We start from the raw sequence: 16,520 nt of genomic DNA, 5'->3' as shown, positions 1-16,520 counted from the left end.
CCAACAATCAATCAATTAATATACCAAATCTAACCGTGTATTTAGATTCTTATTTTTTGGTCCCGTTTTCAAATTAGTCTACATTAAGGTCTAAAATTAGACTTAGTTTGATTTTAACAAACTAGGGATTCTTTGATATGCAGAATCTAAATATGTACTCAGATTTTTTATTATGGGCCCAGTTTTCAAGTTTGTCCAATTCGGGATCCAAAATCAAACTTTGTTTCAACAAAAAATGAATATTTGGGATTCTTTGATATGCTGAATCTAACCATGTATTTCGATTTTTGATATTTGGGCCACTTTATCAAATTGGTCCACATTGAGCTCTAAAGGGTCCATAATTGAACTTTATTTGATTTCAACAAAAATTGAATTCTTGGGGTTCTTTGATATGTTGAATCTATCCATTTATTATATTTTGGGTATTGGACGATAATAGGTAAAGTTCCTTTTTATTTTTAGATTCTTAGACCACATTCACTCTGTGTCAGAAAGCTATTCTAAGTCAACTATTTAATCACAATCCAAATTCAGAGCTGTATCCATACTTGCCCCAACTGTTCAGTGTTCGACCTCTGTGGTCGTATCAAGCTGCGCCCTGTGGAGCTTAGGGTTATAATTGCAATATACGTTTTTGTGTGTTATAAATCACATATAAAAATTTGAGTTAAATCGGTGACCATGTATTTGTCAGCCAAAGCTCCTTTAGGTGGCCGTATGAGACCAAGTGTAAGTTATAACTGAATTATTATGATATAAGAACTTTTTCTGGTCCTTAACCCGAATGAAATATTTGCCTCTTAACTTAAGCAAACACATTATAGATAAATGTTGATCACAAAGAAATTAAAGTGGAACATTTAATATTTGGTGCGTTTGAATTTTTTACTGCAAGAAAAAATTAACAAAATACCGGTCGATTACCAAGGAAAAGTTAAATCGGAAAGTGCGTTATCAATTTTCAAAATCATTAAATCAAAGGTGAAAGCACATCAAACGAATGGAACACAACAGTCATATTCCTGACTTTGTACAGACATTTTTTATATAGGAAAAGGGTGGATTAAACCTGGTTATTAAGCTAGCATAAGCTCTCATTGTATGACAGTCGCATAGAATTCCATCATATTGACAACAATGTGTGATCGGAAATAACAGATATACATGAAATAGGCAATGATGTAAACAAAAAGGGTTACATCAGACTACATTGTGTTATAATCTGAATCACAATATAAACAAACAAATATCTCAAAAAAACAAAATAGCATCTTGACAAATCACACAAGCAAATATGAAGTAAAAAACAAAGACATTTCTCACAGGAACAAGGAATGAACAAGTAGTGTACGGCGTCTTTAGTAACAAGTTGTTCAGTACAAACATTTTGATTTTCTTGAGTTAGCCAAGGAATGAAAATATCTTTCAACAATTACCAGATCGAATATATCATTGCATGCTGAGTGACACTGAAAGTGTATTGAAGTATGAACGTAAATGATTGATTCTTTTTTAGTAGTTGGCATACGAACAGTTTTAAAGGGGATAAGGTTTGATTGTATAACATATATTCTGTTATATGTATTAAAACCTTAAATTACTATCAAATACAGCACTAGAACGTGATTGAAAAAGCGATTTTTACAATAAACAAAAATTCCATTAAATTAAAATAAAAGTGCACTGGAAGTTCTCGACATATTCTTAACATTAAATGTCTCATTTTAAAATCCTGAATATGCACCCTCGATTAATAATGTCAAATAATGGAATGAAAAATTCGTGTGCGTAAAAACACATCAAACTCATGGAAAACAACTGTCATATTCCAAACTTGGTACAGGCATTCTTCTTATACAGAAAATGGAAGATAAAACCTGGTTTTAAAGCTATCTTAACCTCTCACTTGTATGACAGTCGCACAAAATTTCATTATATTGACAACGATGTGTATTTACCCATTCTTCACCTATATGACAGGTATATTGTACAGTTGTTTCAATGAATAGGCCTAGCGCATTAATATATTTGTTGGTTAAAGCAACAACAAAAAATCTACTCTTAAAAAAACTATCTAATAAAATTTAAACTACAGAATTATCTTATTATCATTCAAATACATGTTTTGTGCTTATTATTTTATTTAACGATGAACGAGATGTAAATAAATATTTTTAACGTCACCGCCGGTTTCTGTACATTGATTACAAAATGTAGTTTGGTCAACGATGTTGTCTATCGAAAAATGAATAATTTCACAAACCACTATCGGAAGCACTATCAACCAATATATAAACGTATTGCCTAATATGCAAAATAAATAAGAATTATAAAAGTTAAAATCAGAATGAACTTAGTTCTGTATAGATGTTTTTACAGCGTGTATTTTTGCGTGCTGTTCGATTTCCGTATTACCTCTAGAGCATCCAATCAATAAAAAATTCTCCGAATCAAATGATAAACTGTATGGGAAACGTATTCCCATATTTTCAGTTTTTTGTAGTCCACATATTTCCCCTTTTTGAGTTAAAGCATGAATTGCGTGGTTTTGTCCATCTGCTACTAATACAATATTTGTTGATGTCACAGCAATGCCCGTAGGTGTGAAGGGCGTTTCATGTGTATTGAGAATGTTATATCCTTGGTATATAAACTTTTTTCTTCCATTGATATCCAAGCCAACTATTCGCCCATTTGTGTTGTCGCTAATGATATCTACTACATAAATGTTATTATCTGAGTCACTTTCAATTAAAACAGCATAACTAAACAACTTTTTTCCTGAGTCATCATATTCATAAGTTGCTTTACGTAGAATATCGGTATCAAGAATAACCACTTGTCTTGTGCAAAAATCTGTCACTGGATATTTAGGTCCCTGTTCTCTTAGACCAAGAAGAAGTTCACCTTGTTTGTTCATATGAATTGCCAAAATAATATACGGAGAAGCTTTCAAAATAGTTCTTAAATCGCCAGTTGATGTTTCAGCGTGTAACTCTGATCTAGGGAATGGTGCAAAGATTATTGCACTATTTCGATTCACTGCAAAGTCCTGACACTCAATATCGAACTTTTGTAATACTTTAATAGAGTTCTTTTGTAATTTTGCCTTAATTAAATGGCAATTTTGAGTATCAATAGAAGATAACAAAAAAACATCATCGTCGTCTCTGCAAATAATTTTATGTATGCTTGGTAACTCTGTTTGGTATGTGTTGAAAACGTGGGATATTACCTCTGAAATGTCTAGAGCTTTAAGGTGATCTGTGATATCATAACCAATGTCTCCGATGGACACGACTCTGTGTTGATCCGACGATTTAAATCGAGAATGAATGTTTATTTTACAGTTATCACACAACAATAATTCACAATCGGTACATTTCCATTTAATTATGACAACATTATTATTACAAAGTTGACAGGACATTGGAGATTGGGCCGTCTGTGTAGATTCCGCCATCACTTGACAATATGTCTACCTGTTAGTCAATTTATTTACATCCTTGTGTCATGGTTTCATGTGTACGTATGTAAATTAATTTTCTTCAAATTGTAAAGACGTTCAAGTGGAGAAGTCACGCAGTACAATAAATTCCACTTTGTGAAGTCATACCGTAAAACTACTTCTGTTTGCCGAGGTTACAGTACGTGAAGCGTTACCCATAGAATAAATACGAATAAATATTCCAATTTTCAAATTCTTGTCAATACAGATTTTGTTTTAAATATTTTTTAAAACTGTCAAGACCACATCAAATCCGGATTAATTGTGAAAATCAAATATTCATTTATTTTGAACATGACGCGTTGAAGATATATTTAAAAGCCTGGGATAAATTCACAAAGGCATCATTTATTATCCTGGATCCGCCTAATTTTGGTACCTCCTCAATTCGGGTTCTGAAAAAAAATCGCCTTACATTTATTAGTCAGTTCTGGGCAGCTACGGAGCAAACGATATACTCAGAAACACAGAGTTTGTCAGTAGTTTTAAAGTAAGTACAATTTTGGTGTATCAACATTGCTGGAAAATAGGCAAAACGTATGAAGCAAATTTTTCATATTATATCAATCATAGTTTCAAATAGTTATCAAAGGTACCAGGATTATAATTTAATACGCCAGACGCGCGTTTTGTCTACATAAGACTCATCAGTGACGCTTATATTAAAATAGTTAAAAAGCCAACGGGTACAAGGTTGAAGAGCACTGAGGACTCAAAATTCCAAAAAGTTGTGCCAAATACGACTTAAAGAATAATCTACTCCTATGATAAGAAAATCCTAAGTTTTTCGAAAAAATCAAAGTTTTATAAACAGGAAATTTATTTTTACAAAAAAAGACCATATAATTGATATTTATGTCAACACCGGAGTGCTGACCACTGGGCTGGTTTGATTTTGTTTTAAATAAAAATGACAGATAAGGGAGTAAATATTAATACTTCTTCATATAACTTATAGAGTAGCTAGTTCAATTCTTCAACTAAGCTACTGATCGGATGATGAACTCCAAATTGATATCAACATTGTGCAAATAAAATGTACAACAAAATTAAACAAGAAAGCCGTCTTTTTTCAACTGATAGTAGAATTAGAAATTTTATGATTTTAACACAAATTTTAGAAGGTTTTTTGCTAATTTGATGTGCTTTCTATAGAAATGTATACCCGTTTTGTAAGGGTTTATAAGTAATATTTCAAATTTTTTTCGATTTTCAGTTGAAGTTCATCGAACCAGAGTTGTTTGCAAACTTTTATTGAAATCTGTGCGTAGCTTATTTACTGTAACTTCACTATAAGTGTTGTAGTAAGAGTCATCATCTCATGTCATGCTATCTTTTGGTAACAAAAGTTGATATATTTTATGAAGCAATTTATAACAACAACAAATAGCGGTGTTTGAAATTCATCAATCGATTGAGAAAAAAAACAAATCCGGGTTACAAACTAAAACTGTAGGTAACACATCAAATATAAGAGAACAACGACACAACATAAACACAACACTTAATGCAACACACAGAAACGAACTATAATATAACAATGGCCATTTTCCTGACGTGGTACAGGACATTTTAAGACAAAATGTTTGCTGGAACCTGATTTGTGGCTAGCCAAAACATGTTTTTGAACGCAAAATCCTCTTATTTGGACCAGCACAACGTATTATTCAGTATATCTACTGGCATTTAATATGTAAAATGTATGTACTAACGGTGAAAGTTTGCGCCTCTTAAAACGTTAAGCCGTAGTTCGTAAGGCATGAACTTGTTGTTTATGTCGCTTGTTGATATGGTTCATTAGTGTTTTTTTTTTAAATTTTATATATATATTAGACCATTGGTTTTTGTTTGAATTGTTTTACACTAGTCATTTTGGTCCCTTAATAGCTTGCTGTTCGCTGTGAGCTAAAGCTCCATGTTGAAGACCGTACTTTGACGTATATTTACACATTGTGACATGGATTGAGATTTGACTCATGTCACTCATATCACATTTCCTTCTTTAAACTTATTAATACTTAAATATGAATATTAGTAAATATGTTGATAGTGCTATGATTAAAGATGATATAAAACATTTTATAATTCCACTGAATTACCATGTTTGTATTTCATTGAATGTAAAACTGGTAAAAATGATAAATTTATCATGCTTTATATCAGATCTTCATATGTAAATCTACTTGAGAACTTTCTGTGTTGATTCAAAAGCAGATATAACAGATATTGTTTATAGACGTCATATTCTGAAAAAAAATGAAATGTTTACAGTAAGACCAAATAAGTACAAATGACTATGCATGGTATATCCTCGCAAGTTGATTATAGTTTTAGGTTTTTATCGTGGAATTGCTGATAGCAATACTTCCAATAATTTTTTTATAATTACTTCTGAATTATCGCGTTAACATTTCTATCCATTTAACTTTACACTATCAAAAAGTCAAACTCATTAACAGCAGTTTCTGCAATACCGCCCACTTTCGAGTTTTGTCCTTATAAACTTTTTAAATTCTGATGGAGGAGTTATTTGCTCAACTGAAAATTAAATTTCAATCTGAATTGCATCTTTCACAATAAATATCAATCGAACAGGACAATTCGACTGTTATATATAACTGCTGATGTTGTTGTCTTTTCATTCTTCGAGAAACTACTTCCATTTTATCACTAAATTAAGTGATAATTTGTAATTGAAAGACTAACAAAACACAAAACTTATGTGTGTTATATTGTCGTTTTGTTTTTTTGTTGCACTTCAGTGTTTCTGGTGTTTTCCTCATATCGTTGATATGCTTCCCTCGGTTTTAGTTTGTCACCCGGATTTGTTTTCTCTCGGTCGATTTTTGACTTTCGAACAACGGTATACATCTCTTGCCTTTATTTATACTGAGATTAAGGAGAATATCTCCTGACAATTGCACTAAAAAGCTTTTTCTGTTGTATTCACGATTAAAGGCGGATATGAAATTTAATTTTGTAATAACTGATTTAGAAGATAAGATCAAAATGGAATGGGTTATTAATGTCAAACAAAAGCTATGTTTGATAACAGATGGGCTTCAAACAGCATTCATAAGTACCATATATCAAAAACATTTAACATACGTTTGGTAGAAATCGATTGTTTTAGTTATTCTCCCCTTTTTAAAACTAAATATGATGTTGGCGCTGTTTATTGGTGATATTGAATGAAAATACATCTGACGTGCATCATTTTCAAATAGTGGCTAGTTTCCTCGGTTTGTTGATCAGAAAAATTGTGTCACTTTAAGAAATCTTTAGAACTAGGAATTCCTGAGACTCTTGAATTGAACATGATCATAATGAGGGTTTCGAAACATATTTAAAAAAAACACAGATCCACCCAAATGATAGCAAAGGTTAAGACTATACATTGATGTAAATTGATAAAAAGCTGCAGACTGGCTATTGTGGAGATCGTTGAGACAACTGTCTCTTTTGCATCAATATTCTGGTATTACTAGTATATGCCGTTTCGACAGCTTTGAACGCGCACAAGAAGATACTGGTTGGCTTCAACTTATTTGTTTACCTGGTAGATTGTTGTTGATATAGTCTCCTGCGGAAGGTTGTCTTACAAGCTATATACCCAAAAGTATGTTAATGCATGGAAGAATTTCTATACACATAAGAAATTTTCTTCAACACTATTTACTTTCCTTTCTAAAGCACCTTACATAATGCTCGGATTTTAATGGTATTCTTGATACTCCGTCTTTCGTTTTCTATATTCTTTTTTGTGTACTGTTTTTTGTATTTAGGTCATTTACCCTTTTTGCCATTGTGTTGTTCGTGTATTCTAGGTATGTGAGTTTGAATCTGGTCTTGATATCTCTGATATCTGTGATATGTTCATATTGACATCTTGATGTATATTATGTATCAAAGAATTGAATGAGAGTTAAATATTCACACTAGTCTATTAGTTATAGATCATAGTTGATCAGCGAAAGTGAGAAAAGCAATCAAGTCGAGATGAACAATGATAATCTGTTTATCGCTATTTTGCATATGACGACATTGATAATTTCATTGGCAACGGGCACGTGTGCCCTTAGTCTCTAGCGATAGTTTATCATATCACTCTACTTTGCTGAAAAAGAAAATTATCAGTCAGTAAGATCAAAGGAAAATTTCGTGAAAAAGCGATAATACATTAGTATAAAATAGCATGATCAGGCTGACAGATACGTTCAGATTTATCAACTCATCACTGTCAAGCTGTCGACCAAATATGAAGTCATTCTAATTAGTATTCTCAAAGGAATGTTTATTGAATATTTGTTACTCATACAAAAGGAACAAAAGGACGTTTAATGACAAACATATTGACATTAGGTGATTGCAAAAAATGTCAATCTATATGTTCATTGAAACACATGGTTATTTTATCTTTATTGAAACACATCTTAATAAATCAATTAATGTAATTGCTTGACTAAAAGTAAGACCTTGATGTGCCATAACTTTAATGTCAAAGAGGCAACTTAAAAAAAATATGGTTATAAAAGGTATATAATAGAAAAACTAAATTAATATGACAATGACAAATTTTAATTTGGAATAGTAAGTATAATAGATTGCAAATAATTATGTTTTTTCATATATTTAAACCAAATATTTTGAATACTTTTTAATTCATGCAATTGTTTTTAGTAATTGGTAATGTTATTTATTGAAGGCAATAGAGGATTTGTTGACAGTTTTGACCTAATTTGAATGAAGATTGATCTTAACATACTGAACATTTCTGCTCTTTCAGAATTTCTCTTTCCTTAAAATTAAAAACATTGCATTTGTTAAGTTTTAGCTGTCTGCATTAAGAGTTGACACGCGGGTTTCTCTGACACATTTCTAAACTATACCTCCAATTGGCATGAAGGTTAGGGGAGAAGATTTTTTGTAAAGGTTAAAATCAGGAGAACTAACTCACATGACCTCTAGGACTAGATGTTTTAAAACAGTATAGCGGCTATTTAATTTTATAAAGGACTGATTGCATAGCCGGGTATTTTCAAATGGAGTTTTAATGTTGATATCGCATACATTTTGACATCGAATATTATTCATTTTGTCATTTTGGACAATACCATATAGCTCAGATTCACTTTCCACGTTGGCGTCATTTAAAGTAGTACTCCTGTCTATGTTAATATCAATTACATAACAATACAGTTAGTTTAAGGGATAGAAAAACAAATATGGTATGAATGTAAGAAGTGTCGTCGGAATGGAATCTTTACATTTCAGGATGAGAATTAAATTCAAAGCATTTTTTCTCTGCATTTTACGCTAGTATTTAATATCAGTAAACTAATACGAACTTTTAATAAAATGTAATTCAGGATGAATTGTAAAATTTATTTATAGGAATTTTTCAAATAGATATTTTTACAGCGTGCAGCTTTTACGGTGTTGATGTTTCTCTTTCATCTTTACAGCATCTGATTAGTAAATAACCCGCAGACTCCAATAATACGCTATGTGGATAACGTATTCCCAGATATTCTGTATTTTGTAGTCCACACAGTTCGCGTTTCCCCGTTAAAGCACGAATAGCATTATTTTTCATTTCTTTTATAGATAAAATATTTGTTGGTGTCATCACAATGTCAGTAGGTGTAAACGGAGTGTCTTGTGTATTGTGAATGTGCGTTGTCAGTTTGTTTTAGATTTACGAGTTTGACTGTCCCTTTGGTATCTTTGGTCCCTCTTATATGGCCATTACGTATATATAAACTTTTTTCTTCTGTACATATTTAAACCAACTATTCGTCCATGGCCCTCGTCGTTGATTGTATCTACTACGTAAATGTTATTTACAGAATCACTTTCAATACAAACAGAATAAGTGAACAAATTCTGAGTGGTCATACTCATATGTTGCTTTGTCTTGGTAATCGGTATTAAGAATAATTACTTGTCTTGTGCAAACATCTGTCACCGGATACTTAGGCCCTTGTTCTCTAAGACCAAGTACAAGTTCACTGTGCTTGTTTACATGTATTGCTAAAATAATCATTGGAGAAGCTGACAGAATTGTTTTTACATTACCAGTTTGTGTTTTGTGTTGTGTAATGCTTAGTTCGTTGGTGTGTTACATTTTAAAGTTATGTCGTCATTCTCCTCTTATATTTAATGTGTTTCCCTCGGTTTTGGTTTGTGATCCGAATTTTTTTTCTTTTTCTATCGATTTATGAGTTTTGAACATCGGTATACTACTGTTGCCTCTATTTATGCCTTTAACCCTTGACCGAGGGAACGGCGGAAAAAACATTTTATTTTGTCGATTAACTGCGAAATCCTACACTTAATATCAATTTTTGTAACACATTTATGGAGTTTCTTTCGAATTTTTGCCTTAATTAAATGACAATGTTTATCATCTGGAGGAGATAATAGACAAACAACATCGCCATTATGCAAATAATTTTATGAATGTATGGCAATTCTACTTGGTAAGTATTAAACACTGAGGATATGACCTCTGAAATGTGCAGGGCTTTCGGGTGATCTAAGGTGACATTACCAATGTCTCCGATGGACACGACTCGGTGTTTATCCGATAATTTAAATCGAGAATGAATGTTTCTTTTACAGTTATCACACAACAATAATTCACATTGGTACATTTTCATTTAATGACAACATCCTTATTGCAAAGTTGACAGAAAATTGGAGATTGGGCCGCCCATGCAGATTTCGAGATAGCAGAGATTTTACAATATAGATACCTATCCATTGATTAATCTACTTCCGGACTGCATATGACACGTTGAAGAATTTTAAAACATGTGACATATACATTAAAAACTTAAAGGCATCGATTAAGGTGATGATATCCAATTCTAACGGTCTGATATGTCAACTAAAACAACAAGAGTTCTTATTAAGCACCAGTATCGCCCACCAGGCTTAAATAAATGTAATTTTGACTAATGACAACTTATGGTGAATCAATTACCAATAATAATGCTCTTTTTATTGCTTAGTAAATACTGTTAAACCAACGTTGGGTTAGTAGCTTGTTGCTGACATATTTGTTGTAGTGGGGTTTCTTACAAGCTTCATGCATGATAAAAAGTCTGATTCAGCTAGACTTGTTCAATGCATTTTATATTCATAATCAGATTGTCATCCTGAAATATAGGTATCAAACAAAACAGAAAGAGTCTGAGAACACGAATCCCCTTCCCAAACTTTTAACTTTTTCAAGTAAAAGGGCATTACTATAAGACGATAAATGAATCTCTACTCGAACCTCAACTCTATAAAAAAAAAATCGAGGGACACAAACTTAAGTTAGAGTGGGGACATGTTGTTAACACCACCAAACGTTTTAATTTAAAGTAAGGTTTTATTCGAAAATAATTTTAATTTTTGATGTAACGAGTCTTCTGAGTGGCTGACGTCGTTTTGTTTATCAGCTCATAGACATAATTTAGTCATGTGACCGTGACGTCATCGATGTTTTTTTTATGGTTTACTCCGGTTTAAAATGGAATTTAAATTAAATTTAAGAAATAACTTTAATATTTCATCTGTCTATTCGAAATAACATAAAAATGTGGTGTACACTTTAAAATAACCTGCTACGCGGATTATCCAGTGTGCACCACCTTTTTTCTATGTTATTTCTTCATAGACAGAAAAAATATTACAGTCATTCCTTAAATGATAAAAATATCTTTATTCTCCTTAATTGAAGAGAAATTATAATACAAACAAAAAATGTCAATTATCTTGGCCTTGCACAAAGTCATGTTTTTCTCTGACGTTTATAACATCTTAACACTAAATCAATAGGATGATGGATGCGTACTGATTGGTAATTTAATCGTAGGTTCATGATTTTTCTTTATTATTAGTGGATACTGGCTTTGAACTAGCTGTCAGTAACTGCGAGTACTGTCAGATCTGTACTTGTCTTTTTGTTGTTGGAAGTACCCGACCACGTTTTTGTTAGATGAATTTCTTTATGTATCCATCTCATGAGCTAAGCCTTTTTCAACAGATTTTTATAGTTCGTTTTTATGTTGTACTGTAACACAACTATCGCAGGTTAGGAGAAGGGTTAGGATCACACTGACAAATTTAACACTGCCACATTACGTATGTATGTGCCTGTCCCAAGTCAGGAGCATTTAATTCAGTACGTGGTTGTCATTTGTTGATGTGTAACATATTTGTTTTTCGTTCATTTTTTGTACATTTATTATGCCTTTAGTTGTGTTCTCGTTTTAATTGTTTTAAATTTGTGGTTTCGGGGCCTTTTATAGCGACGAAACGGTATGGTCTTTGCTGATTGTTGAAGGCCGTAATATGACCTATAGTTGTTAATTTCTGTGTCATTTGGTCTCTTGTGAAGATTTGTCTCATTGGCAATCATACCACATCTTCTTTTTTTATATGTCAGCAGATTTGCATATCACATACGTCATACCAAACAATTAAGAACACAAATATCTACCAAAAACTAATCTACATTGACTCAAATAATTATCTAATCCTTCTCTTACTGGACCCTCTTAAGATCTTTTCCCACTCTTTTATCCAACTTTTCTCTAAATTGGTGGTCAGAGATAGATTTTTTTTTTTTAAAGAATACGCAAATAAGAAGCATAAAAATTTAAATCTCGAACAATAGGGAACGATGAGGTATGTAAATGTCAGATAATTGCATGATATTTCTCATTATAGCAGTTGTTATTTCAACCATAGGTAATACCAACTCAATTACCAAGAGCCAGACTTTAGTAAGGGAGGTTTTCAACGGCAGCTTGCAAAAGTACAGATTGCTATAGAGTGCTAAAACTTTGTCTGCCAATGAGCAACATACAGACACCTGAAGGAAGTGGTACAATGAAGGGTGTGACTCTCCCTACACATGACATTGACTTAAAAGGTCTAAAGTCCGATCGTTCTAGCAAAGTTGTGTATCAATACATTGCACAAAACCTTACCAGCGTCGGCTTCTTTGTTGTATATTTGTTTGTGTTTGTCCTGATTGAGATTTTGACACGGTGATGACTGTTGTACCCATATATTGACAATTTTACCTATTATGTCTTGTTTGTTCACGCATCGCTGTAAATATAATGGAACTTGATGCGATTGTCATACAAGTGAGATGTTTAGCTGTATAAAACCAGGTTCAATCCCGCTTTTTTCTACATTTGAAAATGCCTGTTCCAAATCAGGAATATGACAGTTGTTGTCCATTCGTTTGATGTGTTTTATCATTTGATTTTGCCATTTAATTAGGGTGTTTCCGTTTTGAATTTTCCTCAGAGTTCTGTTTTTTTTTACTTTTTACTTTTTACTGTTAGGTGGGAAAGTCATGGCATGGTAAAACAAATCATATTAACTAGATATGCATTATCACAACAGTCATTCAAAATTATCAGTTAACAAATAGATGAACTTACTGATTTCTGATATTTTATTGTTTCTCCCTCTTTTATAAAAAGGGGGAGGGGTGTAATTAGCCATTTAAGTCACAATTTATGTCTATCAAAAAAAAATTCTCATGAAATACTGGTATTTTACAATTCTAAATATCTCAATAAAGAATGTGACTATACTGGTTAAAATTTAGATTCTCTTTTTTCACTGATATTAGTTACACAGACAAATATCTTGTCAACGACAAATTCAGCATCAATATAGAATAAGAAACTGTGGAATGATTGCTAATGAGACAAATCTTCATCAGAGACCCAAGTACCGGAGACATAAGCACCAATAGATCAACAAACGGCCTTCAAAATTGAACAAAACCCATGATTTCAGTTTCTTGTTCAAATCAGTGATTTTATAATAAAGTATAATTTGTACGTTCCTTAAAAGAAAGGTGAAAGGGACTTCCCAATGCAAAAGTTGAAAACAAACTGACAACGACATGGTTAAAAAAGAACAAGGACCAAAACACAAAAATATAAAAATATCAGAAACATCTTAAAACTACAAAAAGAGCCACATTTTACTGTGTCCTTTGTCAAACATAAAACCACAACGTGACAGTACCTTACTCTGTTTTGTTTTCACACCCTACAATGCTAGATATAACAAAAGGAAATAGTCGTTCCAAGAGCAATCCAATTAAAGGTAAGTATATCACTGCCTTTGTAGCACCGACGTCAGCATGCATTTTTAAAATGTGAATTAGTTGCTTTGAAACTATGTTCTTTATAAGTAATAAAGATGCAATTATAGTCTTAAATCCTTTCAATGACAAAAAAGGTTGTAATTTTTAGGGTTTAATTTTAAGACTGTTGCATTATATGATTAATTAATTTGTAAATCAGGATGAACATGAAATTCTACATTCTTATTTTTACGGCGTGTATCTTAGCTTTTTGATTCGTTTCTTCCTCGTCAGGTTCGCTGCCAATCAACAAAAAACCTTCAGAATCAAATGATAAACTACATGGAAAACGTATTCCAAGACTTTCTGTACTTTGTAGGCCACACAATTCCCCGTTTGCATTTATAGCGTGTATAGCGTGATTATTAATATCTGTTATTAATAAAATAGTGTTCGGTGTAATCGCAATGTCACAAGGTATAAATGGAGTATCGGGTGTATTCAGAATCGAATATCCATTATATACAAACTTTTTTCGTCCATGCATATCCAATCCGACTATTCGTCCATGGCCCACGTCGTTTATCAAATCGAGTACATAGAGGTTATTTTCCGAATCACTTATAATACGATAAGCATAATTGAACAACTTTCTTCCACTTTCATCATATTCAAATGTTGCTTTGCGTTTATAGTCCACTCCTAGAACAGCTATTTGTCTTGTAGAAAAATCTGTCACAGGAAATTTAAGCCCCTGATCTCTTAAACCTAGTAAAAGTTCATCGTGTTTGAACACATGTATTCCTAAAATAATCATTGGATAAGCTTTTAAAATAGTTCTGACATTGCCCGTGTGTGCTATGCCTTTTAACTCTGATCTTGGGACTGGCGAAAATAGTATCTCATTCTGGCGATTAACTGCAAAATCCTGACACTCAATGTCGATTTTATTTAATACTTTTATGGAGTTCTTTCGTAATTTTGCCTTAATTAAATGGCAATTATGAAAATCACTGGACGATAACAGAAACACAACATCATCATCACTGCATATAATTTTTTGTATGCACGACAGTTCTGTTTCGTATGTGTTAAAAACTGAGGATATTACCTCTGAAATGTGAAGGCTTTTAAGTTGATCTGATAAATCATTACCAATGTCTGAAATGGACACGACTCTATGTTTCTCCGACGATTTGAATCGAGAATGGACGTTTACTTTACAGTTATCACACAACAACAATTCACAATCGGTACATTTCCATTTAATGGCAACATCCTTGTTGCAAAGTTGACAGGACATTGGAGATTGCGCCGCCCATGCAGATTTCGCCATAGAAGAGATTTAACAATATGGATACTTATCAATCGATTTGGCTACTTCCGGGTTGCATACGACACGTTGAAGATTTGAAGCTATTTTTAAAACGTAGTATATTGATAAATGTTATCAATAAGAAATTGAATTTTTAGTTGCACATGAGAAGTAAGGGTGAATGTATTTTCCTTGGGTAATGCTTGTTTTTCGTTGGGGAATTTGTAAAACGAATAACGTGGCCATGACACACCTGCAAATGAACAAGACAGGTTGATGAAAATTCCAATACTTTGCAACTAAAATGCAGGAATTCATTAATTTTGTTCTATGGTCAAAAAATAAGTTCATTTGGGTAAAAAAAACATTCAAAGTAACAGTCAGATGAAAATATTAAAAATAAATACTTAATTAGTTTATTTGTAATAAATCACCCTGGTCTTAAAAAATATCAAAAATTTCTCCACTTAGAAGGTGCAGACTGGATGCAGTAACTTTTAAAAAAAACATGTATAATTAATACATTGTGCAGACCGACAATATATGAATTATTTTTCAATTTCAACATTTTAGTTTAAACAATGTTCAAGATGTTTACCTATGCAAAATGTGCTATCTTTCAATATTCCGGAATTTCCTTCTTTTGTGATTTTAAGGCGAATTTTAGAATATTTTTTATTCGAAATGATTGGGAAAAAAATATTAAATGTATCAGTTCTCTTTCTTTTTTTTAAACCACTCAAGTCATTCTTTTAGTCAGTTCCGGGTATGTGCAGAACAAATGATGTCATCGGGAACTGACATTTATGAAAAAAGGGGGAAAAAATCTTATTGGTGTATTTATTTATACTTATAGTACATTAAGTATATTAATTCGTTTTTTTTAATATTTTCAAATTTCCGACTTTAGATCTGCCGATGAAACAAAGGAAGGCTCGCTCGTGTGAGTCACATAACACGGTCAAAACTGAGACATATATGAAGCGGTTGAATTTTAGGTGGATGATGACCAAATATATTTGATATAAACCTTGTGCCAGTCAAGCAAAAAAAAATTGTAAGGGTTCCGCGGAACCCAGTGTCTCGCCTACTTTTGCTGTAAATTGCAGGCTCAACAAAAATAAGGAAAAAAAAAAATAAAAATATTCCTCTTGATACTATATTTTGATTGTAAGAAGCTTCTGTCCAAGTTTGGTAAAAATCTAGGATAGTTAATGAATCTAATAAATGTTTTGAAAACTTTAGCTGCAGGCTGTATGTAATGTTAACTGAAAGAAAATTTAAGTCCATTTAAAAGTAAAATACAGAAAAAATGGAGTTATTTTTACAAAAGTTACTTCTGATACTATCTTATGATCATAACTAAGCTTCTGTCCAAGTTTGGTACAAACCCAGGATAGTTTAAGAAAGTTATTTAAATTTTAAAAACTTTAACCACAGAGTAAACGTAATGTTTCCGCACAGAAAAACTAAGTCCATATAAAAGTAAAATACAGAAAAAAAGGATTATTTATTTTAAAAAATTTACTTGTGGATACTATCTTATGATCATAAACAAGCGTCTGTCCAAGTTTGGTACAAAC

General features: G+C 32.1%; 2 protein-coding genes across 2 annotated transcripts; both read right to left on the bottom strand.

Annotated features, from left to right (window-relative positions):
- Nucleotides 1-2,356: 2,356 nt before the first annotated feature.
- LOC139515226 (uncharacterized) lies at nucleotides 2,357-3,466 on the bottom strand. The gene has a single exon (XM_071304790.1). It carries the CDS (start codon nucleotides 3,464-3,466, stop codon nucleotides 2,357-2,359), a length of 1,110 nt encoding a protein of 369 aa, XP_071160891.1.
- A 10,391-nt stretch (nucleotides 3,467-13,857) lies between these two features.
- On the bottom strand, nucleotides 13,858-14,958 carry LOC139515225 (uncharacterized). The gene has a single exon (XM_071304788.1). The coding sequence runs from the start codon at nucleotides 14,956-14,958 to the stop codon at nucleotides 13,858-13,860; it is 1,101 nt and encodes a 366-aa protein (XP_071160889.1).
- Between the last annotated feature and the right edge of the window lie 1,562 nt (nucleotides 14,959-16,520).

This window comes from Mytilus edulis, chromosome 3 (genome assembly GCF_963676685.1).
Source record: "Mytilus edulis chromosome 3, xbMytEdul2.2, whole genome shotgun sequence".
In the NCBI taxonomy this organism is placed as follows: Eukaryota; Metazoa; Mollusca; class Bivalvia; order Mytilida; family Mytilidae; genus Mytilus; species Mytilus edulis.
Note: the sequence above shows the minus strand (reverse complement) of the source record. Positions and strands in the feature narration are given on the sequence as shown.

Coding starts and splice junctions, on each gene's coding strand:
- LOC139515226 (XM_071304790.1), bottom strand. CDS start 3,466: ATGGCGGAATCTACACAGACGGCCCAATCTCCAATGTCCTGTCAACTT.
- LOC139515225 (XM_071304788.1), bottom strand. CDS start 14,958: ATGGCGAAATCTGCATGGGCGGCGCAATCTCCAATGTCCTGTCAACTT.